At 43.1% G+C, this 21,152-nt stretch overlaps 1 protein-coding gene across 2 annotated transcripts in view; it reads right to left on the bottom strand.

Annotated features, from left to right (window-relative positions):
* Positions 1 to 7,267: 7,267 nt before the first annotated feature.
* The window catches only part of GALNT15 (polypeptide N-acetylgalactosaminyltransferase 15), a 53,553-nt gene continuing 39,668 nt past the window's right edge, over positions 7,268 to 21,152 (bottom strand). Inside the window, exons 7-10 of one of the 2 annotated variants that reach the window (XM_068236094.1) lie at positions 20,857 to 20,985; positions 19,809 to 19,910; positions 16,545 to 16,673; positions 7,268 to 10,936 (exon numbers count right to left, since the gene is read on the bottom strand). In XM_068236094.1, coding sequence (XP_068092195.1) covers positions 10,811 to 10,936; positions 16,545 to 16,673; positions 19,809 to 19,910; positions 20,857 to 20,985 — 486 coding nt within the window. In that variant the 3' untranslated portion in view covers positions 7,268 to 10,810. The remainder of the gene's footprint in view (positions 10,937 to 16,544; positions 16,674 to 19,808; positions 19,911 to 20,856; positions 20,986 to 21,152) is intronic. The other variant, XM_068236095.1, reaches the window with a different exon arrangement.

The raw sequence follows: 21,152 nt of genomic DNA, 5'->3' as shown, positions 1-21,152 counted from the left end.
TGCAGAGACACAGGGCTTTTATTATATAGGATTACACTAAGTATCCTGCACATGCAGTAGTCTCAGAAAGGCAAAATAAAGAAAACGGAAAATAAATGTCATTCAGTATACCTGACAAAATAATGAATAGCCAAAAGGCCAAATTAAACCGTAATGTAGATGCAAGTTCTCAGCAGCTTCTACATCCAACATTGGTAATAATAAGATTTAACACTAATTCCTGGAGCATGCTGTAAGAACGCTGGAGCCCAGACAAAACTGGCCATGAAAAAGATTCCCATGGCCTTGGTAACATTGATTTTAACAGTCTGAGCTTAAAAGTCTGCCAGTCAAAGGCTGATGCCTCATATATTCCAGTGAGGTGGGTAGCAAGCTTTGTTTTGGTGACAGGCTCGGAGTTTATGGCTTGTCTAAGCAGTCTTGCTGTGCCAAAACATGGGATTTGTGTGCATACGTAAGGTACTCTGATCTGACTGCCATGGTTTTGGCCAGGTTTAAATAACCGTTTCCTACAATGACCCTTGACGTTTACAGTGAGCAAAATGTATTGCTTTGAATGAAGAGAAATGAGTTTAAACCCCCCCCCCCCCCCTTCTTTTATATCTAGTCAATGCCAGTCAAATAACCTAGGGTGCTTTTAGTGTGACTAGCTAGAGTCAGAGAAAACATTAAATAGAGAAAAGATCATATAAAGGGTCTATTTTTGGGGGGTGATTTAGTACACATTGTAACTAACTAAAGCACTATTGTTACGCTGGCCTTGGCCAAGAGAACCTGTATTTCATTAAACACAAAATTAAATTCATGACCTATTTTTACTTTGCTTTGCTTCCACGTTACAAGCAAGAATGGATTTAACGCTGAACAATATAGCAATGATTAATGTTATCCTGTATGAATATGTGATTAATAAGTACCTAAATCTCTACTTATATGCATTTTAACCATTTAAAGAACAAGTTATACACAGTGGTGCCAAACCTCTGGATCCCGTTTTGGGCTATTCAATCAAAGAGGTACGGTACTTGGGGCTGTGAGTTTGAGCACATGAAGAGTACATTTCTTTCATTTCATTTTGTGCTCCTCTAGTTCACTCTATTTATGTGCATTTGTAGTTAACGCAAACCAGAGCTTTGCCATTTTTAAAATAAGACTTGGGCCTACATTTGGTTAACTATTGTATTTTCAATCAAATTATTCATATCGCATTGTACGAAAACCGAGAAACTGGTGGGCCCAATCGATGCTGAACAATTGGATTATTGATAATTTCTTGAAAGAAATGGTCGATTGGCACAGCAAATTTTTTCATACGATACAATCGTAACTGCTTTAGATATGATCACTGGATTGGATTTTTTTTTAATGCTCTGGATCGCTTAAGTATGATGTTTTCTCTTGACCTGAAAGAGAGAAAAGCGCTTACAAATGTTAGGATTATAGGATTATTAAATATGGCAGTCTCCATATCCCACTCACTTCAGGTGTCCTTTGTCATAAGTTGTGCCTACATTTTACGAAGGCACAATTATAGTTAGCCACCCTCTACTAAGTGAGATGTCTTCCTGTTTTCCTTTCACTGGAACAAAATACGAGGTCAAACCTCCAGAAACAGGACACAAACAACACTTCCACATTTTTCCCACAACAAAACAAAAAGTTTTTGATAGATTTTCGGTGTAAATTCTGTAAACACAAAAATTAATTTTTTTAGCCTCAAGTTCATTACACCATTAGGCCTCTTTCACAGTGCGACGTTAAAGTCGCACGTTAAAACAACACTTAATGCAGAATAACTCACTGCAATGAAAAATCAATGCCCCATTCACAGTGCACACGTTGCGGTGGTGACTAATGCTGCACGATAAGTGAAAGTGCTGCATGCTGTGCGTTATACACATTATTAGCTGCATTGGAATGTTTGCACATGCTCAGTAATAACTTGGAACAGTGGCGGACATACGGCCGTGCAGGCCGTGCCGCCGCACGAGGGCCCCTGAAGTTCCGCTGCTTCAGGGGCCCATTAAGTATTGCAGGGTTTTTTTTTTAATTTTACCTTTTATTTTTATTTTAACCTGGGGGGCCCCTACTCCTGTCCTCCCCCCTCACATCGCCCCCCCCCCCCCCTCATGCGATGCGGCGGGAGAGCAGAAAATACAGGAAGTCTCCGCCGGGGCTGCAGCAGACACTAGAGGCTGCTGCCGCTTGGTCTCCCGTGTCTCCAACTTTGTACACTGCTCGCTACTTCCTGGTTTAGTAGCGAGCAGTGTACAAAGTTGGAGACACGGGAGACCAAGCGGCAGCAGCCTCTAGTGTCTGCTGCAGCCCCGGCGGAGACTTCCTGGATTTTCTGCTCTCCCGCCCGCCGCCGCCGCCGCGCATACCGGGAGGGGGGCCCCGAGGTGAGTGAGGGAGGATAGGAGTCGGGCCCCCCACCCGGATAGCTACACACCCATCCACCCGGCTACCTTACCCACCCGGCTACCCACACACTCACCCGGCTACCTACCCACCCGGATACCCACACACCCACCCGGCTACCTAACCACCCACCCAGCTACCTACCCGGCTACCTAACCACCCTGCTGGCTACCTACCCACCCGGCTACCTACCCACCCGGATACCCACACACCCACCCGGCTACCTACCCGGCTACCTAACCACCCACCCGGCTACCTACCCACCCGGCTACCTACCCGGCTACCTAACCACCCTGCCGGCTGCCGACCCACCCACCCGGCTACCTACCCGGCTACCTAACCACCCTGCCGGCTACCTACCCACCCACCCGGCTACCTACCCACTCGGCTACCTAACCACCCACCCGGCTACCTACCCACCCGGCTACCTACCCGGCTACCTAACCACCCACCTGACTACCTACCCACCCGGCTACCCACCCACCCGGCTACCTAACCACCCACACATCTACGCACTCACCCGGCTACCTACCCACCCGGCTACCTAGCCACCCACCCGGCTACCTACCCACCCAGCTACCTAACCACCCAGCTACCTAACCACCCTGCCGGCTACCTACCCACCCACCCGGATACCTACCCACCCACCCGGCTACCTACCCACCCAGCTACCTACCCGGCTACCTAACCACCCACCCGGCTACCCACCCGGCTACCTAACCACCCACACATCTACCCACCCGGCTACCTAACCACCCACCCGTCTACCTACCCACCCAGCTACCTAACCACCCTGCCGGCTACCTACCCACCCGGCTACCTACCCACCCGGCTACCTACCCACCCGGCTACCTACCCACCCGGCTACCTACCCACCTGGCTACCCACCCACCCGGCTACCCAACCACTCACCCGGCTACCTACCCGGCTACCTAACCACCCACCCGGCTACCTACACACCCACCCGGCTACCTACCCACCCACCAGGCTACCTACCTACCTACCCACCCGGCTACCTACCAACCCACCAGGCTACCTACCTAAAGACCCACCAGGCTACCTACCCACCCACCCAGCTACCTAACCACCCACCTACCCACCCACCAGGCTACCTACCCACCAGGCTACCCACCCACCCGGCTACCCAGCCACCCACCAGGCTACTTACCCACCCGGCTAAGGGCTGCCTACCTACCTACCCACCAGGCTACCTATCCACCCAACCACCCATGGGAGCTGCGCGCTGGATGGAGGCTGGGACAGGAGGTCTGCTGCTGCAGGTGAGTAAATGGTTTTTTTTATTATTTATTTTAGCAGGTGTATGTTCTGGGCAGGTCTGCCACATGATTGCGTGTATGTTCTGGGCAGGTCTGCCACATGATTGCATGTATGTTCTGGGCAAATTTGCTACATGATTGCATGTGTTTTCTGGGCAAATCTGCCGACATGATTGCACGTATTTTCTGGGCATATCTGCCGACATGATTGCACGTATTTTCTGGGCATATCTGCCGACATGATTGCACGTATTTTCTGGGCATATCTGCCGACATGATTGCACGTATTTTCTGGGCATATCTGCCGACATGATTGCACGTATTTTCTGGGCATATCTGCCGACATGATTGCACGTATTTTCTGGGCATATCTGCCGACATGATTGCACGTATTTTCTGGGCATATCTGCCGACATGATTGCACGTATTTTCTGGGCATATCTGCCGACATGATTGCACGTATTTTCTGGGCATATCTGCCGACATGATTGCACGTATTTTCTGGGCATATCTGCCGACATGATTGCACGTATTTTCTGGGCATATCTGCCGACATGATTGCACGTATTTTCTGGGCATATCTGCCGTCATGATTGCACGTATTTTCTGGGCATATCTGCCGACATGATTGCACGTATTTTCTGGGCATATCTGCCGACATGATTGCACGTATTTTCTGGGCATATCTGCCGACATGATTGCACGTATTTTCTGGGCATATCTGCTCACATTATGTGTATTTTCATGAGAAAACCTGCACAATTATGTGAATTTTCTGGGGAAAGGGTCACCAAAACCTGGGCCCACTGTCTTTGCGTTGCACTTTTCAAGGGAACCTGAGGTGAGAATAATATTGAGGCTGCCATATTTCTCTCCTTTTAAGCAATACCAGTTGCCTGGTTGCCGTTCTGGTCCTCTGCCTCTTATTCTTTCAACCATAGACCCTGAACAAGCATGCAGCAGGTCAGGGGTTTCTGACAATATTGTCAGAACTGAGAAGATTAAGCTGCATGCTTGTTGCTGGTGTAATTCAGTTTATTACTGCAGCCAAATAGATCAGCAGGGCCGCCAGCCAACTAGTATTGTTTAAAAGGAAATAAATATGGCAGCCTCCATATCACTCTCACCCCGGGATCACTTTAAATTACAGTTAGCTCCGCCCTTATCCGGTCATTGCCACGCCCATTTTTTGCCGCGCCGCAGGTTCTATCCACACCTTTTTGCTGCGGCGTGCTTCGCGCGTCGTAGGTTATAGCCACGCCCATTTTTTGCCGCGGCGCGCTTGGCGCGCCGCAGGTCAGGGGGGCCCACAATTGATATTTTGCACAGGGGCCCACTGCTGCCTGTGTCCGCCACTGACTTGGAAGCATACTTTTCATTGCCTGTATGCTCTACTGTATGCAACGATAATGGGGAATTAAGTTGCGTTGCGACTTTTGCGTTGTAATTTGCGTTGCAACTTTAACGATGCGTCAAAACGCAACGTCCTACTTTGAAAGAGGCCTCAATGGTACTTGCTCTTCAGAATAGCTTCTCTTCTGCTGCATTCTAGATAAGACAACATGACTTGAGGCAAATAAGAAAACAGTGGAAAAAAAACAGAAAACAGAAAAAAAAGAAAAAAAAGAAAAACAGCCATATACCCAGAAGTTGAAGTAAACAAGACGCAGACACAAAGAACTCAGGCAACATAGGCTTATGCTTGCCAACACTATGCCTTGTCAAATAATTTAACACTTTATTATTGTCTCAGAAATGATAGGAAATAACAAATATACAGTTTTCTAAAAACAACACTGGTATGCGCTATAACTGAAACCAGATATATGGATTCTATTTTTACTTATCACCAATTAAGTCCAGATGTCTTTATTAAAATCCAGCTTCAACCATTTTATCGCCTTTATAGACCAACTGTGTTTCCACTGGTGAGAACTTTGCTTGCTTATGGCAAACTTTAGTTTTTCTTTCTTTCAATTGAATGTTAACTATTACATCCTATGTAGAACTGGAATAAGAAGTCACACATGACACACACAGAAACATTTTGCTTCTACTTTCTAATACTTAGCTGTTAAAAAAAGCACACAAAAAACAAAAACACTGGTAATTTACAGGTAAATTACATTATATACAACATGTGAAATGCATTCAGAAAAGTAGACCAGGGGCAAGATTAGGTGGCTTTACAGTTACTCCATATTTTTGATGGTGGCAAATGTTTCCATCCTAAAACAACTGTTTGTGATCCATTCTGGTAGCGTGTACACAATGAGTGCTTGCAGATATGTATACTTGATTTAGCCAAAAAAGCACATTCCGTACTAAAAATGGGGCAGGAGGGAAAAATACTATATCAACTAGACTCAAAAATCTCAAGCCAAGTACTGCAGAGGATGACAGATCACACTCACATCCAAAACAATCACAAATAATCAATACAGGCCACAAATTGAAGAAATTGTCCAAAGTGCAAAGGAAAATACCACTTTTGTTAAGGACCAAATTGCTTAGAGTTTGAGGGTACCCATACATTACTCTTAACATTAATTATTAACCCCTACATTAATTTTCAGCATCGATATCTGGCTGATTGGATCATAATGTTCAAATCTGGCAGATATTGATCGATCAATCAGGCATGCTGGAAAATCTTGGTTGCAAAGACCCAATCAGTTGCCTGGCGGTAACATTGTTAAATTACCCGATGACGGACCCCTGAACAGTGTCCCCGTAAGTGTATGTTATCCCCCCCTTACCCATAATTCTGTAACAAATGTGGAGTTTTACAAATCCTAATGTCTACTACAGTGCTGAATGACAGAGAGCACCACATACATCCAAGAGGAACACCAAGTAAAGAGTTTCCTTCTTCCTTATGACACTGACATATTTATTTACATTTCATACTGTCACACATACATCAACCTGACATCTAAGCTATCTATCCCATTATGTTCAGAACTGATACTGCATGCTGTATGATCTTTCGGAATAGCCAAAGGGAATACCAGTTTTTCTTTGAGATAAGACAATGGTCCTGTTTCTCCTGAGCTGGGTTACATAACACAAGTTATCCTGGATGAATAACATTGAAATAGGGGTTACTAGAAACAGAATTCAAATATATTTGTGACCCATTGAGATTGTAGTAGTCTATGTGATTGGTTGTGTGGCAGTGGAAAGTACTATTAAAGGGGTTGCATTACACTGTATTTAGCATTGTTTAGCAATTCTTAAAGGGACTCCGAGCTCAGAAAAAAAAGGAAAGTTGTACTCACCAGGGGCTTTTTCCAGCCCAGTGCTGGTCGGGAGGTCCCACGCCGGCGTCCTGGCTCCTCTCCTTCTCCCTGCTCCGGAATGGCTGGCAGGCCGCAGCCCGGGCGACACTCTCCCGAGTGTCGGGCTGCTTCTTCCGCATATGACGCGGATTACGTCATACGCCGGCCGCCTCGCGTCATCACGGCGGCCGGCGTGAAAGTACTGCGCATGCGCGAACAAAGCGCGCATGCGCAGTACTTTCACGCCGGCCGCCGTGATGACGCGAGGCGGCCGGCGTGTGGCGGAGTCCCTTTAAAATCTTGACAAAGTCCTGTTTGGAAGGACAAGACATGTTGGGGTTGGGTGTGTAATATTGCATCATTGCAAAGCATTTACTGTATTTTTTGAACTACAAGACTCACTTTTTCTCCCCCAAAAGTGGGGGAAAGTCACTGCGTCTTATAGTCCAAATGCAGGGAGTTCCTGACTTGTGAAAGCCTGCCAATACGAACCTCCAACCCGTAGCAATGTCGGGGACCCCCTGTACTGTGCCCATGCAGAAGAGGACACAGGGGGACACAAAGGGGCAAAGATGAGAGCACAAGGAGGACAGAGGCGGACACATGGGGGACACGTGAGGACACAAGGAGGGCAGAGGAGGACACAGGGAGACACAAGAGGTACAAGGGGGCATGAGGTACAAAGGGGACATAATCCACAAGATGCCCCTTCACCATGGATGCACCAGGTTTAATATATATATTTTTTCCCTTGGTTTTTGCCCTCTAAACCTAGGTGCGTCTTATAGTCAGGAACATCTTATAGTCTGAAAAATACGGTATTTGGTGCAAAATTGCATCAGCAGCATTGACATAATTACAATTCATGGGGCCCCCAGTGAAACTTTGATGCGGGCCCCCAAATGCTCATACCCTTCCCTTGCTTTTTCTTGGTGCCCTTCACTGCCTTGGTGCCCATCTTACAAGAGTCATTAAACAAGAGTGGCCATCACGATCTTTGCACCCATAACAAGTGTAGCCACAAAAACACCTGATCTGAAGTATCATACCCTGTATCGGAGGAAGGGGCCCTCCTCAGCTCTGAACCCCCATACAACCGCTGGGGCTACTCCCTCTAGTTACACCACTGATTAGCAGTCAGTAAAAGAGAGGAAAGTATGCATGAGAACTGATAAGTGGAAGGGAAGTGAGTAAGTAATGCCCAGCTCAAAGGGATGGATGGGATATTTTGTAATTACCACTTGGCAACTGCATCCAGTCAAGCAACAATGCTCATCAACTGCCATTGTAGACATTTGTATTGCGTTCACTTGGTGTTACATAGCAATTCATTAGCAGAAATCTACATTAACACTTGCAGGTAATGTTCAATTTTTTTTTCCTGATTACAGATTTAGTAAGGCAGACTTGGGCCTTAATTCGATTCATAATTTGTTATCTTCTGTTTAAAATTACTTTTTAGCACTCTGCAATTGAAAAAGTATGTAAAAGTACTGTCAACATTATTCTGAGTGTTTTCTTGCATGCTGGTGGCATAAAAGGCATTTTTTGATAACGTGTGAAAAATGATCTAGGAGAAAACTTAAGTGAAAACTGAATTAAATAAGGGTCTTTGTGGCATACATCAAATAAGGGCGCCTGGGAAAAAAAGTAGTATAGCCAAAATTTTATAATATGGTGTTTAACCATATTTTGTTGTTTGTTCATATAAATAAAATCAATGAGATGCTGCGTCATTCACAAAGGCCGATACTTATATGTCCAGGCATTGCTTCATGTTATTAGCATACTAATAGTACGCAACAGAAAGGAATGCACAAGGATACCTTGTGGCCAAATAGCAATATTACACCTACATACAATTTTTGTTTTAATAAAAAGTCATATATTTACATCTAAAATTAACTATTCCCTCCAACACTATCCCATAGTACCCAGGGGGGTTTTTTGTATTAAAAAAAAAGAATTAATATAAAAAAAACAAATAGTTTACCTTAGGGACTGAACTTTTTTGATGTGTATGTCAAGAAGGTATATTATTGTTTTTATTTTGTTTTTTAAATCATGGGCTTGTAAATAGTGATGGACGCAAAATTGAAAAAAATGCACCTTTATTGCCAAATAAAATATTGGCGCCATACATTGTACTAAGAAAATATTTTGAACGTTGCAATAACTGGGACAAATGGGCAAATAAAATGTGTGGCTTTTAACCACTTCACAACTGAGGGGTTTTACCCCTGGAGCACCAGAGCAATTTTCACCTTTCAGCGCTCTTCCATTCATTCGTCTATAACTTTATCATTACTTATCGCAATGAAATGAACTATATCTTGTTTTTTTCGCCACCAATTAGGCTTTCTTTAGGTGGGACATTATGCCAAGAATTTTTTTATTCTAAATGTGTTTTAATGGGAAAATAGAAAAAATTTGGGGGGAAAATCATTATTTTTCAGTTTTCAGCCATTATAGTTTTTAAATAATGCATGCTACTGTAATTAAAATACATGAAATTTATTTGCCCATTTGTCCCGGATATTACACCGTTTAAATTATGTCCCTATCACAATGTTTGGCGCCAATATTTTATTTGGAAATAAAGGTGCATTTTTTTCAGTTTTGCGTCCAACCCTAATTACAAGCCCATAGTTTATAAAGTAACAGTGTTATACCCTCTTGACATAAATATTTAAAGAGTTCAGTCCCTAAGGTAACTATTTATGTATTTTTTTTTTATTGCAAATTTTTTTCTATTACCAAAAAAAAAATAAAAAAAATTGGGGAGTGTGGGAGTTAATGAGTTAATTTATAATGTAAAAGAATGTATTTGTATATGAAAAATGTTTTTGACTGTAGTTTTACTTTTTGGCCACAAGATGACCACAGTAATTTTTTGTGAATGCGTCCTGTAAGCGTAGGAACTACGCTTACAGGAAGTTCAGTGAGGCTGGGAAACTTTTTTTTTTCTCATAGAAGCAGCCGATCATTGCTGAGGGGCTTAGATCAACAAATGGGAAAATGTTTTTCCCTTTCATTGATCTCCGGACAAGCGGGAGGCGGCGTGCATGATCGCAAGAGCGCGTGCAAGAGCGAGCGGGAGCGTGGTCAGCGGCGGGGGGTGCGTGTATCTACGCTCCTGGTGGGGAAAGGATGATAAAAGGAGCGTAGATGCACGCACCCGTGGTGGTAAAGTGGTTAATTACGGTAGCATGTATTATTTTGAAACTATAATGGCTGAAAATTGAGAAATTATGATTTCTTAGCAAAAAGTAGAACACAAAGAAAGCCTAATTAGTGGCTAAAAAACAAGAGATAGATGATTTAGTTGTGACAAGTAGTAATAAAGTTATGGTCAAATAAATGGAAGGAGCGCTATTGCACTGGTATCTAAGGGGAAAAAACCTTGTAGGTGAAGTGGTTAATAAAATCTGAAAATATCATTTATAACAATGAAAACTAAAATATGTGTACAGTCATGCGTAGTCACGATCCTCCCCATAGAGAAGATCAGAGCTGTACGGGGAGACTGCGGTGATCGTTGGAACCAGGCTGTGGGTAATGTATAAGCGGCTGGATCAGGGGGAGCTGGCCACCTATACTAGTTAGCCTAGTGCTAGCTGAACCTTGTCCTGAGGCTAGCGAGCGGCATGCCTGACACAGTGTCGGGCATACCGCTCAGGAGGTTAATCCAATTAATAGCTTATTTAAAGATCCAGGCCAAGTTTCCAGGATCACTTGTGGTCGCTAATACTGTTAGCTATTATCCAGCCTGGGAGAACCTTCAGAAATCAGACCCGTGTGTTACATTTCTGGTTGTAGTCTTGGTGTAGCTCAGGTTTGTATCATTTTCCATGTCTGGTTCCTTTGGTTAGTCTGACATGTTCTTAGATAGAGGAATGTGCTGCCGGCCTCTGTGCTCACACACTTCCCTGTAGCCATGTGTATCAACTGTCCAGCCTGCAAGAACAAAATATAAATAAAAACTTGAAGCAATAAAATGAAATCATTATTTTGTTAACATTTCTAAACAAACTAGCATTAGAAGCAATATTGACTGTATGGCCTGGTGCACACCAAAAACCACTAGCAGATCCGCAAAATGCTAGCAGAAAACTGCTTTTTCTTATTTTTCTGTAGCGTTTCAGCTAGCATTTTGCGGTTTTGGGAAGCGTTTTTGGTGTAGTAGATTTCATGTATTGTCACAGTGAAGCTGTTACTGAACAGCTACTGTAACAAAAAACGCCTGGCAAACCGCTCTGAAGTGCCGTATTTCAGAGCGGTTTGCGTTTTTCCTATACTTAACATTGAGGCAGAAACACCTCCGCAATCCAAAATCTGCAGCAGCCCGGGACTATGCGTTTCTGCAAAACGCCTCCCGCTCTGGTGTGCACCAGCCCATTGAAATACATTACCCTAGCGGATCCGCACCCGCAAGCGGATCGCAAACCGCAGCCGAACCGCTCTGGTGTGCACTAGGCCTAAGTCTAGCTGCCTGAGTCAAGAAGCATATCACATGAATACAACAATGCCGAAATGCAAAAGTCTAAAAATTATTATTATTAGTGTACCTGAGATGAAATTGAATAAAGCATTTAAACTTACCTGGGGCTTACTTCAGCCCCCTTTTAAGCCATTGGCTCCCTCGCCGTCCTGCTGTGCGCTCCGATTAACCGCTAGAGGGCCTGTCTCTTCCTCAAGTTGCCACCAGTCCCGCAGCACTGCACATGTGAGGCCAGACTACACGCCTGCACCCCCATCACGCTCCTATTGGCGGGAGTGTTGGACGAAAAGTGAAGGAGTTCACCCACTGGTACATCATAATAGTGGGACGATTAAGAACTATCTTCCTTACATTTTTAACCAATCTAGTAACTTGGAAACCATTTATATCTTATTTTTCTATCAATTTATGCTGCGTTTAATGTTGTAGACCAAAGATAAAATTTGAGTTTCATACTTCTGAGGATTTAGGATTGTTTTTATACTGCTTTAATTTGATGGACAAATGAACAAAGGTATTTTTTTCCATCCTATAGAACTATTCAGAGTAGAGTAGAGCTTCTGCCTATTTTAGAAGTTTTTTTAGCATTTTAATTTTTGGCACTTTGCAAGGAGTACAATAAAATTATCAAGGAGATTAAGGCCCTTTTAGTCGGTCAATGCTGCCTTGCTATTGCTCAAGTCCTAAGAATCCAAGGTACAGGTAAATGTACTTTATGCTACCAATGTTTATCACATGTTTAACCTAGTCTAAGACTAGATTTGTAATTAGTAAAAGGTTTAAATTAAAGCACAAGTATTAACATTGATACACAATACTGAACACCTGATGCTCCTAAGTTCAACCAACTTATGAAATGAACCTCCCACTAAGGGAGGTTTGTAAATAGTACTGGCCAGGGACACATGACATCACCGCAGGTAATTCAAGCTGTGGTACTGTGGCACAGGGAAAGAAAAGATGGAGGCCCACATTTAGATGGTGGACTACGCAGCAGCCTCTTGTAGGTAGGTGAATGCTCCCTTTTAAAATTTGGCGCCAAGTTCAATTTAATGCCTATCTGTTTTTTTGTCAAAAATTCAAAAAAGTTGAATTTTCTAGAGGTAAAAAAAAACATTGCTTCTTAAGTAAGATTAAGATGGATTTTCTAGTGGTTAAAAATCCTGCTGCTTCTACAGTAAGTTTCTCAGTATTGGCCAAAGCTGTACAATCTAACTTTCCACGTGCACATTATAAAGTCTGTATTTAATAATAGGCAGTCTGATGTACACCAATTGTCTGAGATCATACTCTTAAGACTTTAAAGTGTTGTAGTCTTGTAAAACTCTTTTATTGGGTTGCAAGAGAAAACCTCAAAGGGTTTACAAGTCTGTAAACCTCTCACCATAACTTTTAGCTTCAGTCCTTAAGAGCTGCAATACTAGTTTAAGTCTTTGTAACAATGTACTGGCAAACCCTGCAATTCTTTCTTCCACTCCCTATAAGACTGAATAACTAATGCAGCTGAGCACTGGGCCACTGACACGTGGAGCACGAGTGATTTCAGTACCGCTATACCAGTGAGGCCCAACAAATTTATACTTTTAACTTCCCAGACACTCAACTCACATACCCAGAGTTAGAAAAATGAACAATAGCTGAGGCTGGGCCTTAAAGGGTACCTGAAGTGGCATGTGACAAAAGATATAAACAAGTGTAACTGTAGTCCCAATCCTACTTCGAACTAAGCTATGTTCCAGTTTTTCACATGGTAAGGGTAAAGAATTCAGGACTCTAAATGAAAGTCTTCTTGCAGCTAAACTTTCACTGATAACTAATTAGAGCCGTAAAATTCTTTGTGGCTGAGAAAAACAAAACACGTGGGTGCAGGGAACAGATAACAAGTACAGTATTTTAAGGTTTCTTTGTTTGGTAGCTAAATGACATAAAAAAAAAATGGTCATGTACCTGAGGCAGTCAAAAGTTTAAACTTGATTTTTTACAACAAAATGACTATGGAATGTCAAGTCTTCTCTAGGATTAGGTCTATAGATAAAATTGTTTATCTCATCATTGTATTTTCACTTTAGGTTTGATTTAAAAAAGTCTGAAGCCTAAAAAAAATACCTCTTTTTACTGCACAACCCTGTTTAGCATTAACCCCATAGCTGATATGCCGCATCCCTGTGGCAGAACGAGTTATTTATACCCCCAAAATCCAGGGGCTTTTTTTAGGCTTCAGACTCTCTTTAACTACTTAAAGGATTTATTAAGGCGAATCTTAACAAAATAAGGGCTACTTACCCGGGGCTTCCTCCAGCCCTAATCTCCCAGCTTGTCCCTCGCCGCAGCTCTGCCGTCAGCAGTTCGCTGACGCTGCCTCCCGGTCCCCGGCGATGACGTAAGGCCGACCACCAGGTCGGCCTGTACTGCGCCTGTGCGAGCGGCGCTGTCAATCACTGCCACGTGGACCGGAGCAGACTGCACAAGCGCAGAACTACTGCGTTTATAAACGTCCTTTTAATGCACTAATTAGAGCAAATAAGAAATTAATGACCATTCTGCCAAAATGCATGTTTTAACCTCTCAATGGAGGGGCTTTAAAGTGGGTCTGATTTGATACTAACCTCACCATTAAGTGAAAACAAATGCATCTCTCCTCCTACTCCTAAAATTAAATTTTTTGATATCCCACAGTTTTATATTATGTGTAGAAGTAGATGTACTGTTTCGTCTTAGCTCAATGACAAAGTCTGTCCTATGACTCGGAGTGCTAAAATATATGAATTATTGGTCTTTTTTATATATCCCCTGCTCTTAAAAGCCCTCTCAGGAAACTATTTTATGGCTATAATCCCTTATCAGTGAGGGACACTTTGGTCCGACTGGAGAAAGTTGCATAGCTGAATATTAACTTTTTCATTCAGAGAGTGAAGGAAAAGGAGCGCAGCATATTTATTTCTATGCTTGCCGCTGTTCTTACACATGTTTATCTACTTATGTCACATTTCACTTAAGGTTCCCTTTAACCACTTAACGACCAGCTAACGCCAATAGGCGGCGGCTGGTCGCAAGTGGATTTCCATGGAAACGAGCAGCCGTTTCCTGTCAGTTCACGGCGGGGGGCTCCGGGAACAGCCTGCGAGCCTCCGATCGCGGCTCGCAGGCTAAATGTAAACACCCGGGGAAGAAATCCCTGGTGTTTACAGCGTACAGCGCTGCTGTCACAGCAGCGGCGTAAAGGAGATCGCCGATCCCCAGCCTCTGATTGGCCACCGTCTGATAGACTGAAGCCTATCTGAGGCGGTACAGGATCGCTGTCCTGTACCACCCATAGTGATGAGGAGAGGGAGGGAAGGAGAGGGAGGGCGGAATAGCGCTGCAGAGGGGGGGCTTTGAGGAGCCCCTCCGCAAGGCACAAGGCAGCGGCGGCGATCAGACCCCCCCCCCCAGAGCAGGACATCCCCCTAGTGGGAAAAAAAGGGGGGGGGGGGAGTCTGATCGCCCTGCCTGCCACCTGATCTGTGCTGGGGGCTGAAGAACCCACGCAGCACAGATCAATCAAAAAGGGGCCGGTCCTTAACCCCCTTGCTGTTCCAATTCTGACGGCAAGGGGGCAGCGCAGCACTTTAAAAAAAAAAATTAATAATGTAGCGAGCACAGGGGTCGCTACATGATAGCAGCTGACAAGCGGCATCCCCCTACCCACTCCGATAGCCTTCGGCGATCAGAGTAAGCAGGAAATCCCGTTCAGAACGGGATTTCCTGCTGGGCTTCTCCGGTCGCCATGGCGACCGGGCGGGACGTCAGAGGGAATCCCGATCCACCCCTCAGCGCTGCCTGGCACTGATTGGCCAGGCTGCGCAAGGGGTCTGGAGGGGGGGGCAGCGCGGCGGGTAGCAGCGAATCGGCGGCGGCGATCGGAATATGCACGCAGCTAGCACTTTGCACTTAGCACTGTGCAGTAAAAAACATTTTGAAAATCGGCCCAGCGGGGCCGGAGAAATCCTTCTGCGCAGGTTACCCCGAGCTGAGCTCGGGATAACTGGCAAGAAGGTTAAGTGGTTAAGGAGGGGTTTGCCATCTAAGCATTTGTAGAATGTGCAAGTCTCCTGGTTATGAAGCATAGTAAGTCTATGAATTAAAAATTATAATTATATAAACATCTACTGAAAATGGATCAGTGGATAATCTTAATTAAAGTTTGCGACGATCACATCCAGCAGCTTAAAGATGTCAGCTGTGTCTTCCTGTAGCCATTTTTTAAGCAATTTTAGGTCTAATAATAAAAGTAGATACAAATCAGTTGCAAAAATGGGTTGGCTACCTTTCAGATGGTGAACACTATCTAACCTATGTCTATGAAGCCATAGGTAATTGTGATTGCTTTCAAACGCAGATTCCTATTAATTAGGGGCTGACCTTCATGGGCATTCTTTTCATAGGGGATACAGGATATTCTTCTAACCACTCAAAGGTTCATTGCAGCAGTGCTTGGTGCTGCAAAATCACCCCAGCCTTTAATATTCTGGCTTTTATGTTTGCAAGCAGCCAATGTAAGAGCGTGATGTGGGGTGACCTATGAGGAAGGAATCTGTGATCTGTGGTGACCATTCAGCTAGAGTTGGCCACATTCCACTCACAGGCCTCTTGCACACTGCATGCATTTCCGATTCAGATTCCTCTGCAGATTCCGCTTTTTAATCGGTTTACATCCGATTCCGATTTTTAATCTTTACTGCATGCTGTGTTTTTTGATCCGTTTTTTTTTTCTTGTTGGAGGGGTTTCACCACAATATCAGTCATACAGCGTCCCCTGATGGTCTGTTTGTGAAAAGGAAAGATTTCTCATGTAAAAGGGGGTATCAGCTACTGATTGGGATAAAGTTCAATGCTTGGTCGGAGTTTCTCTTTAAGCATTGCTTCAGTGAGGATTGCCTCTTTCTGTGTGTCAGTGCAACTCCTTTTTAATGCAGCAGAACTTTTTTAAAACATGCTCCCTATATAGTATGATGATAATCAGCAACATCAATAACTTTTGTACATATAATGCATGAATATGAATTCCAGTAGCACGACCTTTACCTCACTGATATCCCAGGTAGATACTTCATTGAAAGTGCAATTTGTGGCCACAACCTGTTTGTGTACTACATGGAGGCACAGTGACGGTACAGACATAGACTGGATCTTCTTATATTGATATCCAAATAGCTGCAAATCAAAAAGTATTTCTTACTATTTTTTTACAGGTTAATAACAGGTGAAATGTGAAACGTCTGCATTTACATAAGAGCTAATTTTTGTTGTACTGAAAGCAAGATAAAAAGATAAATCATGGACCCTAAAAAGCCATATTTAGCATTAGGCGGGTCACCCAGCCCATTACTCTCATAAAGGTGGCTACACAAGATACAATAAAATGATCCGATTTTACAGTAATTCGATAAAAACGATCGGATCTTCCGAAAAAATTGAAAGCTTTTTTTATTCATTCGACTGAAAAATCCGTTCGGATTTCTCGTTTTTTCTTCGATTTTTATCTATCCGGGATGCCAGATATTTTTCATCAATTTCTCTAAAGATTGTATGGTGTGTGTTAGATTGTCAATTTATTAATATACACACCCTAGCAATTTTCTCAGAGTTTCCAATCATTTTTATCATAATTGGGGAAACATTGAACATGGGTGTGTGATACATTGGTCATATTTTTGAAATGTTACAATCAGTCTGAAAAAATGTTTGCAATTCTTAAATTGAACAGATATTTAAAAAAATGTATGGTGTGTGGCCACCTTAAGTCACTTGCTTTCATGTTGATTTTGAGGTTTTTTGTTTTTTTGTGTGATGCTGGTTTTAATGTGAGAAGTTTATGTAAATCATTATCGGTCTGCAATGTCTTATCACAATTATAAATAACGGTATATACACAAAATTTTCATCAAATGAGACACTCAGCCATGATTTAGTGTTTGTACTGGTGTGCCATGTTAGGCCTCTTGCACACTGCAAGTGATTCCGATTCAGATTCCGCTTTTTAATCAGTTTTTACATCCGATTCAGATTCCGATTTGCAGTTTGCTCCCTGCACACTGCTAATCGGAATCGGAATCGGATGTAAAAACTGATTAAAAAGCGGAATCTGAATCGGAATCACTTGCAGTGTGCAAGAGGCCTTAGCGATCCCCCATCTTGGACCACCACTGATTCACTGGGTGTACAGCAAAAGATGTGTCCTGGTATGAACTGGCATACCAGTCTACGAGACTACGAACTCCAGGCAAACCCAGCTAGCCACTATTTAATTCATATAGACCAGTGTTCCCCAACCCTGTCCTCAGGGCCCACCGACAGTGTATGCTTTGTAGAAATCCACTGAGGTAGTTAATTAGCTCCGTTGAGGCACTAATTACCCCACCTGTGCATGTTTGTGGTTTCCTGCAAAACATGCACTGTTGGTGGGCCTTGAGAACAGGGTTGGGGAAGTCAGAGACAACCAGATTATACTTATTATTCTCTGCTTCTGATTATCACACACTCCAATCAGCAAATATCATGTTGCTGGATGTACCCTCTGGCCAGACTGTGTGGAACATTTTAATGAATAAACAAGCTGGAGAAAATTTCAAGTGTTCTGGAAGGTAAGATATCACACAGCCTTATTGAATTTAATCTAAGGTCAGATTTCTGGAAGGACCATATAGTCCCAGGCCTAGAGTGGCTGCTGGCCATGGAATAGCAGGCTGCCCATGAAGGCCTGGTTCACACTTGCATTACAGTGGCAAACAGATCTGTGAACATGGATCTGATTATCGGTTGATCTGATCTGTTTTCACTCAATTTCCGTTCCGCTGCTTCCGTTACATTTTCCCACATCACCCCCCACCCCCAAAGTGGATTTTGCCCCTTAGAACGGTCCATTTCTTCACTAGTGTGAAGAAATGTTCTGTTTTCTCATTGCCCACAATGCAGCGCTTCAGGTTCCGTTTCGATTCTGCTGGGCTCAGTGGTCCGGAAATATTGGTGCAGCAGGAAACTTGCGTTCCGTTCAGCAGATCATGCGGAACGGATCCATTTGAACGGACGGATGTGTACGGATCCATAGGTTAACATTGGATCCATTTGCATTCGTTAGGATCCATTCTGATCTGCAAATGGACCGTTTTTTAACGCCAGTGTGAGCTGGGCCGAAGATGGGCTGTGAGGAGGCTGCAAATGGAATGTGAGCTGGGCCAGTGCACATGGAAGGAGAGCCACAAGAAACTTGGCCTAGGGGTGGGAAAAGAATAACTCCAAACAAAATCAATGAAGGGATTGCACACCATAGGAGTATAACCAGTTAAAGTAGCAAAATGCAAGGGTACTGTTCTAAACAAGTAGCAGTGCAAATATGTAATAGACACACCAAATTATACTCAAAAATGTACTGTATATTCATATACAGAACACAATATGTAATGTAAAAAGACACGTAAAGCCAATGCAACAATCAATAGATACAAAATAATATACTGGTAATATGAATATACTGTACATGCCTCTAAATGCAAAAAGACTAGGAAACATTAGGCCAAAAATGGGGAAAAAAAGACTACCAAAGATACATATAATAATATGGTGTAGTATAGCTTGTACGCAGCAAGAGGCCAACGTATCAAAAAAGAACCAATAAATGACTGCTGTATGCAAGTGAAGCACAGTCAGAATAATATATGATGCAAACTAAACAATGTCAATAAAACAATTAAATATACAGATGTAAATGAGGTGACCCACAAAGCTATCTATAGCTAAATGGGTTGGTGCTAATGGGGACCATCAGGTTGTGACTGCACACTTAGGGCCCATTCACACTAGAAAAACGTTAGCTCTAATTATACGGGTGATTTTACTGTAAACTCTCGCGATTTTCGAGCGATCGCAATCAGAGGTTTTTTAGGCACAGTATTGTGATCGCTGCAGAATCGCGGAAAAATGCTGCAAGCAACGCGGTTTGCGATTGCCGCTAATTGCGACTCACCCATGACTGGCGGCGATCACGGCAGTGAGATCACTGCCATTATGTTTGTACTGCGCTAGCAATTAGTGGGACTCTCCCGCTTATCGCCCAAGTGAGAACGGGCCCTTATGCAATCTATATGTGTATCACAATATCCTGTATCTACTGATTGTTACTTTGGCTGTACATGTCTTTATACATTGTGTATTGTGTACTGAATGTGAATATACACTTCTCAGCACAAGTTGTGTGGTCTGTTATTATATAGAGTAAATCCAGCCTTGATTTAATCTGTTTAGTTGGCTGTTTACGTGCAGTTCAGTTTAATTATGGCTATAGCATAATACCTGATTAATTTTAACTCCACAGTCCGAGAGCTCAACTATATGATGTGTCAGTCTTCTATTGTACATAATCTGCACACAGGAATCTGCTTCTATATTAAATACCTAAAACCAATAAGAAAAAAAGTATGTTTTAACTGCATGATATTTTTGGGAGCATAATATTAATTCAGATATATATCAACTAATCTAAGGAACGTACTGGATGTGAGAACTTTTCACTGAGCTGTGCTGAGAATGTGAATATAAACTTTGGGCTGCACAAGATTGGTTGATTAACTGATTGATTACTGGCCTATGTCCTCCTTTACTACATCATTTTAAAGAAACACCTTAAAGACGCATAAAAAATTGTGCTAAATTATTCAGGATACTGTACCTTTTTTACCCTGGCTATGCCTGATTCCTTCTAGAAATACCAGGATATAAGTATGTAGCCCCGCCACTCATTTATTTTTATTTTTTTGCCATTGTCACTTGCCACTTGCCCTCTTCCCAGAGCACTCTGGGAGATCGACTGATTTTTCTGTGCAACAGATGGGGGGGATGTGTGTGTGTGTGTGGGGGGGGGTAATTGCGAGATAACTTATCTCCCACACTAACCCTCCCCTCTACCTATCCCTTACACTAAACTACTGCTACCTATGCTTAACACTAACCCCCCTTACCTCCCCCTAACACTAAACTGCCAACTACCTACCTAACACTAATCCCTGCTGCCTGGCCTAACACTATTGGTGCCAATGTGCACTGTATTACTTACCTCTGCCAAAACTACAGTATCTGTTGCTCTGACGCTATCTGTGTTGTCCCTCCACCGCTATTTTTGATTTTTTGTTGATTGCCATTTCAAGTGTATCTAGTGCCCAAATTATACAGTGGGCACCGCAATATCTGCAATTAATATTGCGGTCTACACAGCACCCAAATTACCAGCCGCACAGAGGCGCCGAAATCAACCACTTAATTTTATTGATCTCTGTTTCTGTGTATTGGGTAACATATAAAAGATCGTGCCTTCTATAAATATAAATAAATAGAAACACATTACTTGACTTGAGGATGGTTCCACTGGTAATGATGCATTGATGTCAGTATAGATATTTTCTAAAAACCACTGGAATCCCTTGCAGGCAAGTCTCTGTCGCAGCTGCTCACGATCAGTCACATCAGCTTTGCTCTAAGTGAAATGCAAAAGTAATGTAATTTTACACATCGCCACAAGGTGGTAGAGTTGGTAAAAATATTATAATATTTTTATGTAATACAAATATCAAGCATAAGAGGTATCACTTTGTTACACATTGCCTGACTGTCTTGCTGATCCACTGCCTCTAATACTTATAG

The sequence above is a fragment of the Hyperolius riggenbachi genome, chromosome 5, assembly GCF_040937935.1.
Source record: "Hyperolius riggenbachi isolate aHypRig1 chromosome 5, aHypRig1.pri, whole genome shotgun sequence".
Taxonomy (NCBI): Eukaryota; Metazoa; Chordata; class Amphibia; order Anura; family Hyperoliidae; genus Hyperolius; species Hyperolius riggenbachi.
The sequence above is the reverse complement of the archived record's forward strand: the minus strand, read 5'-3'. Positions and strand labels throughout refer to the sequence as shown.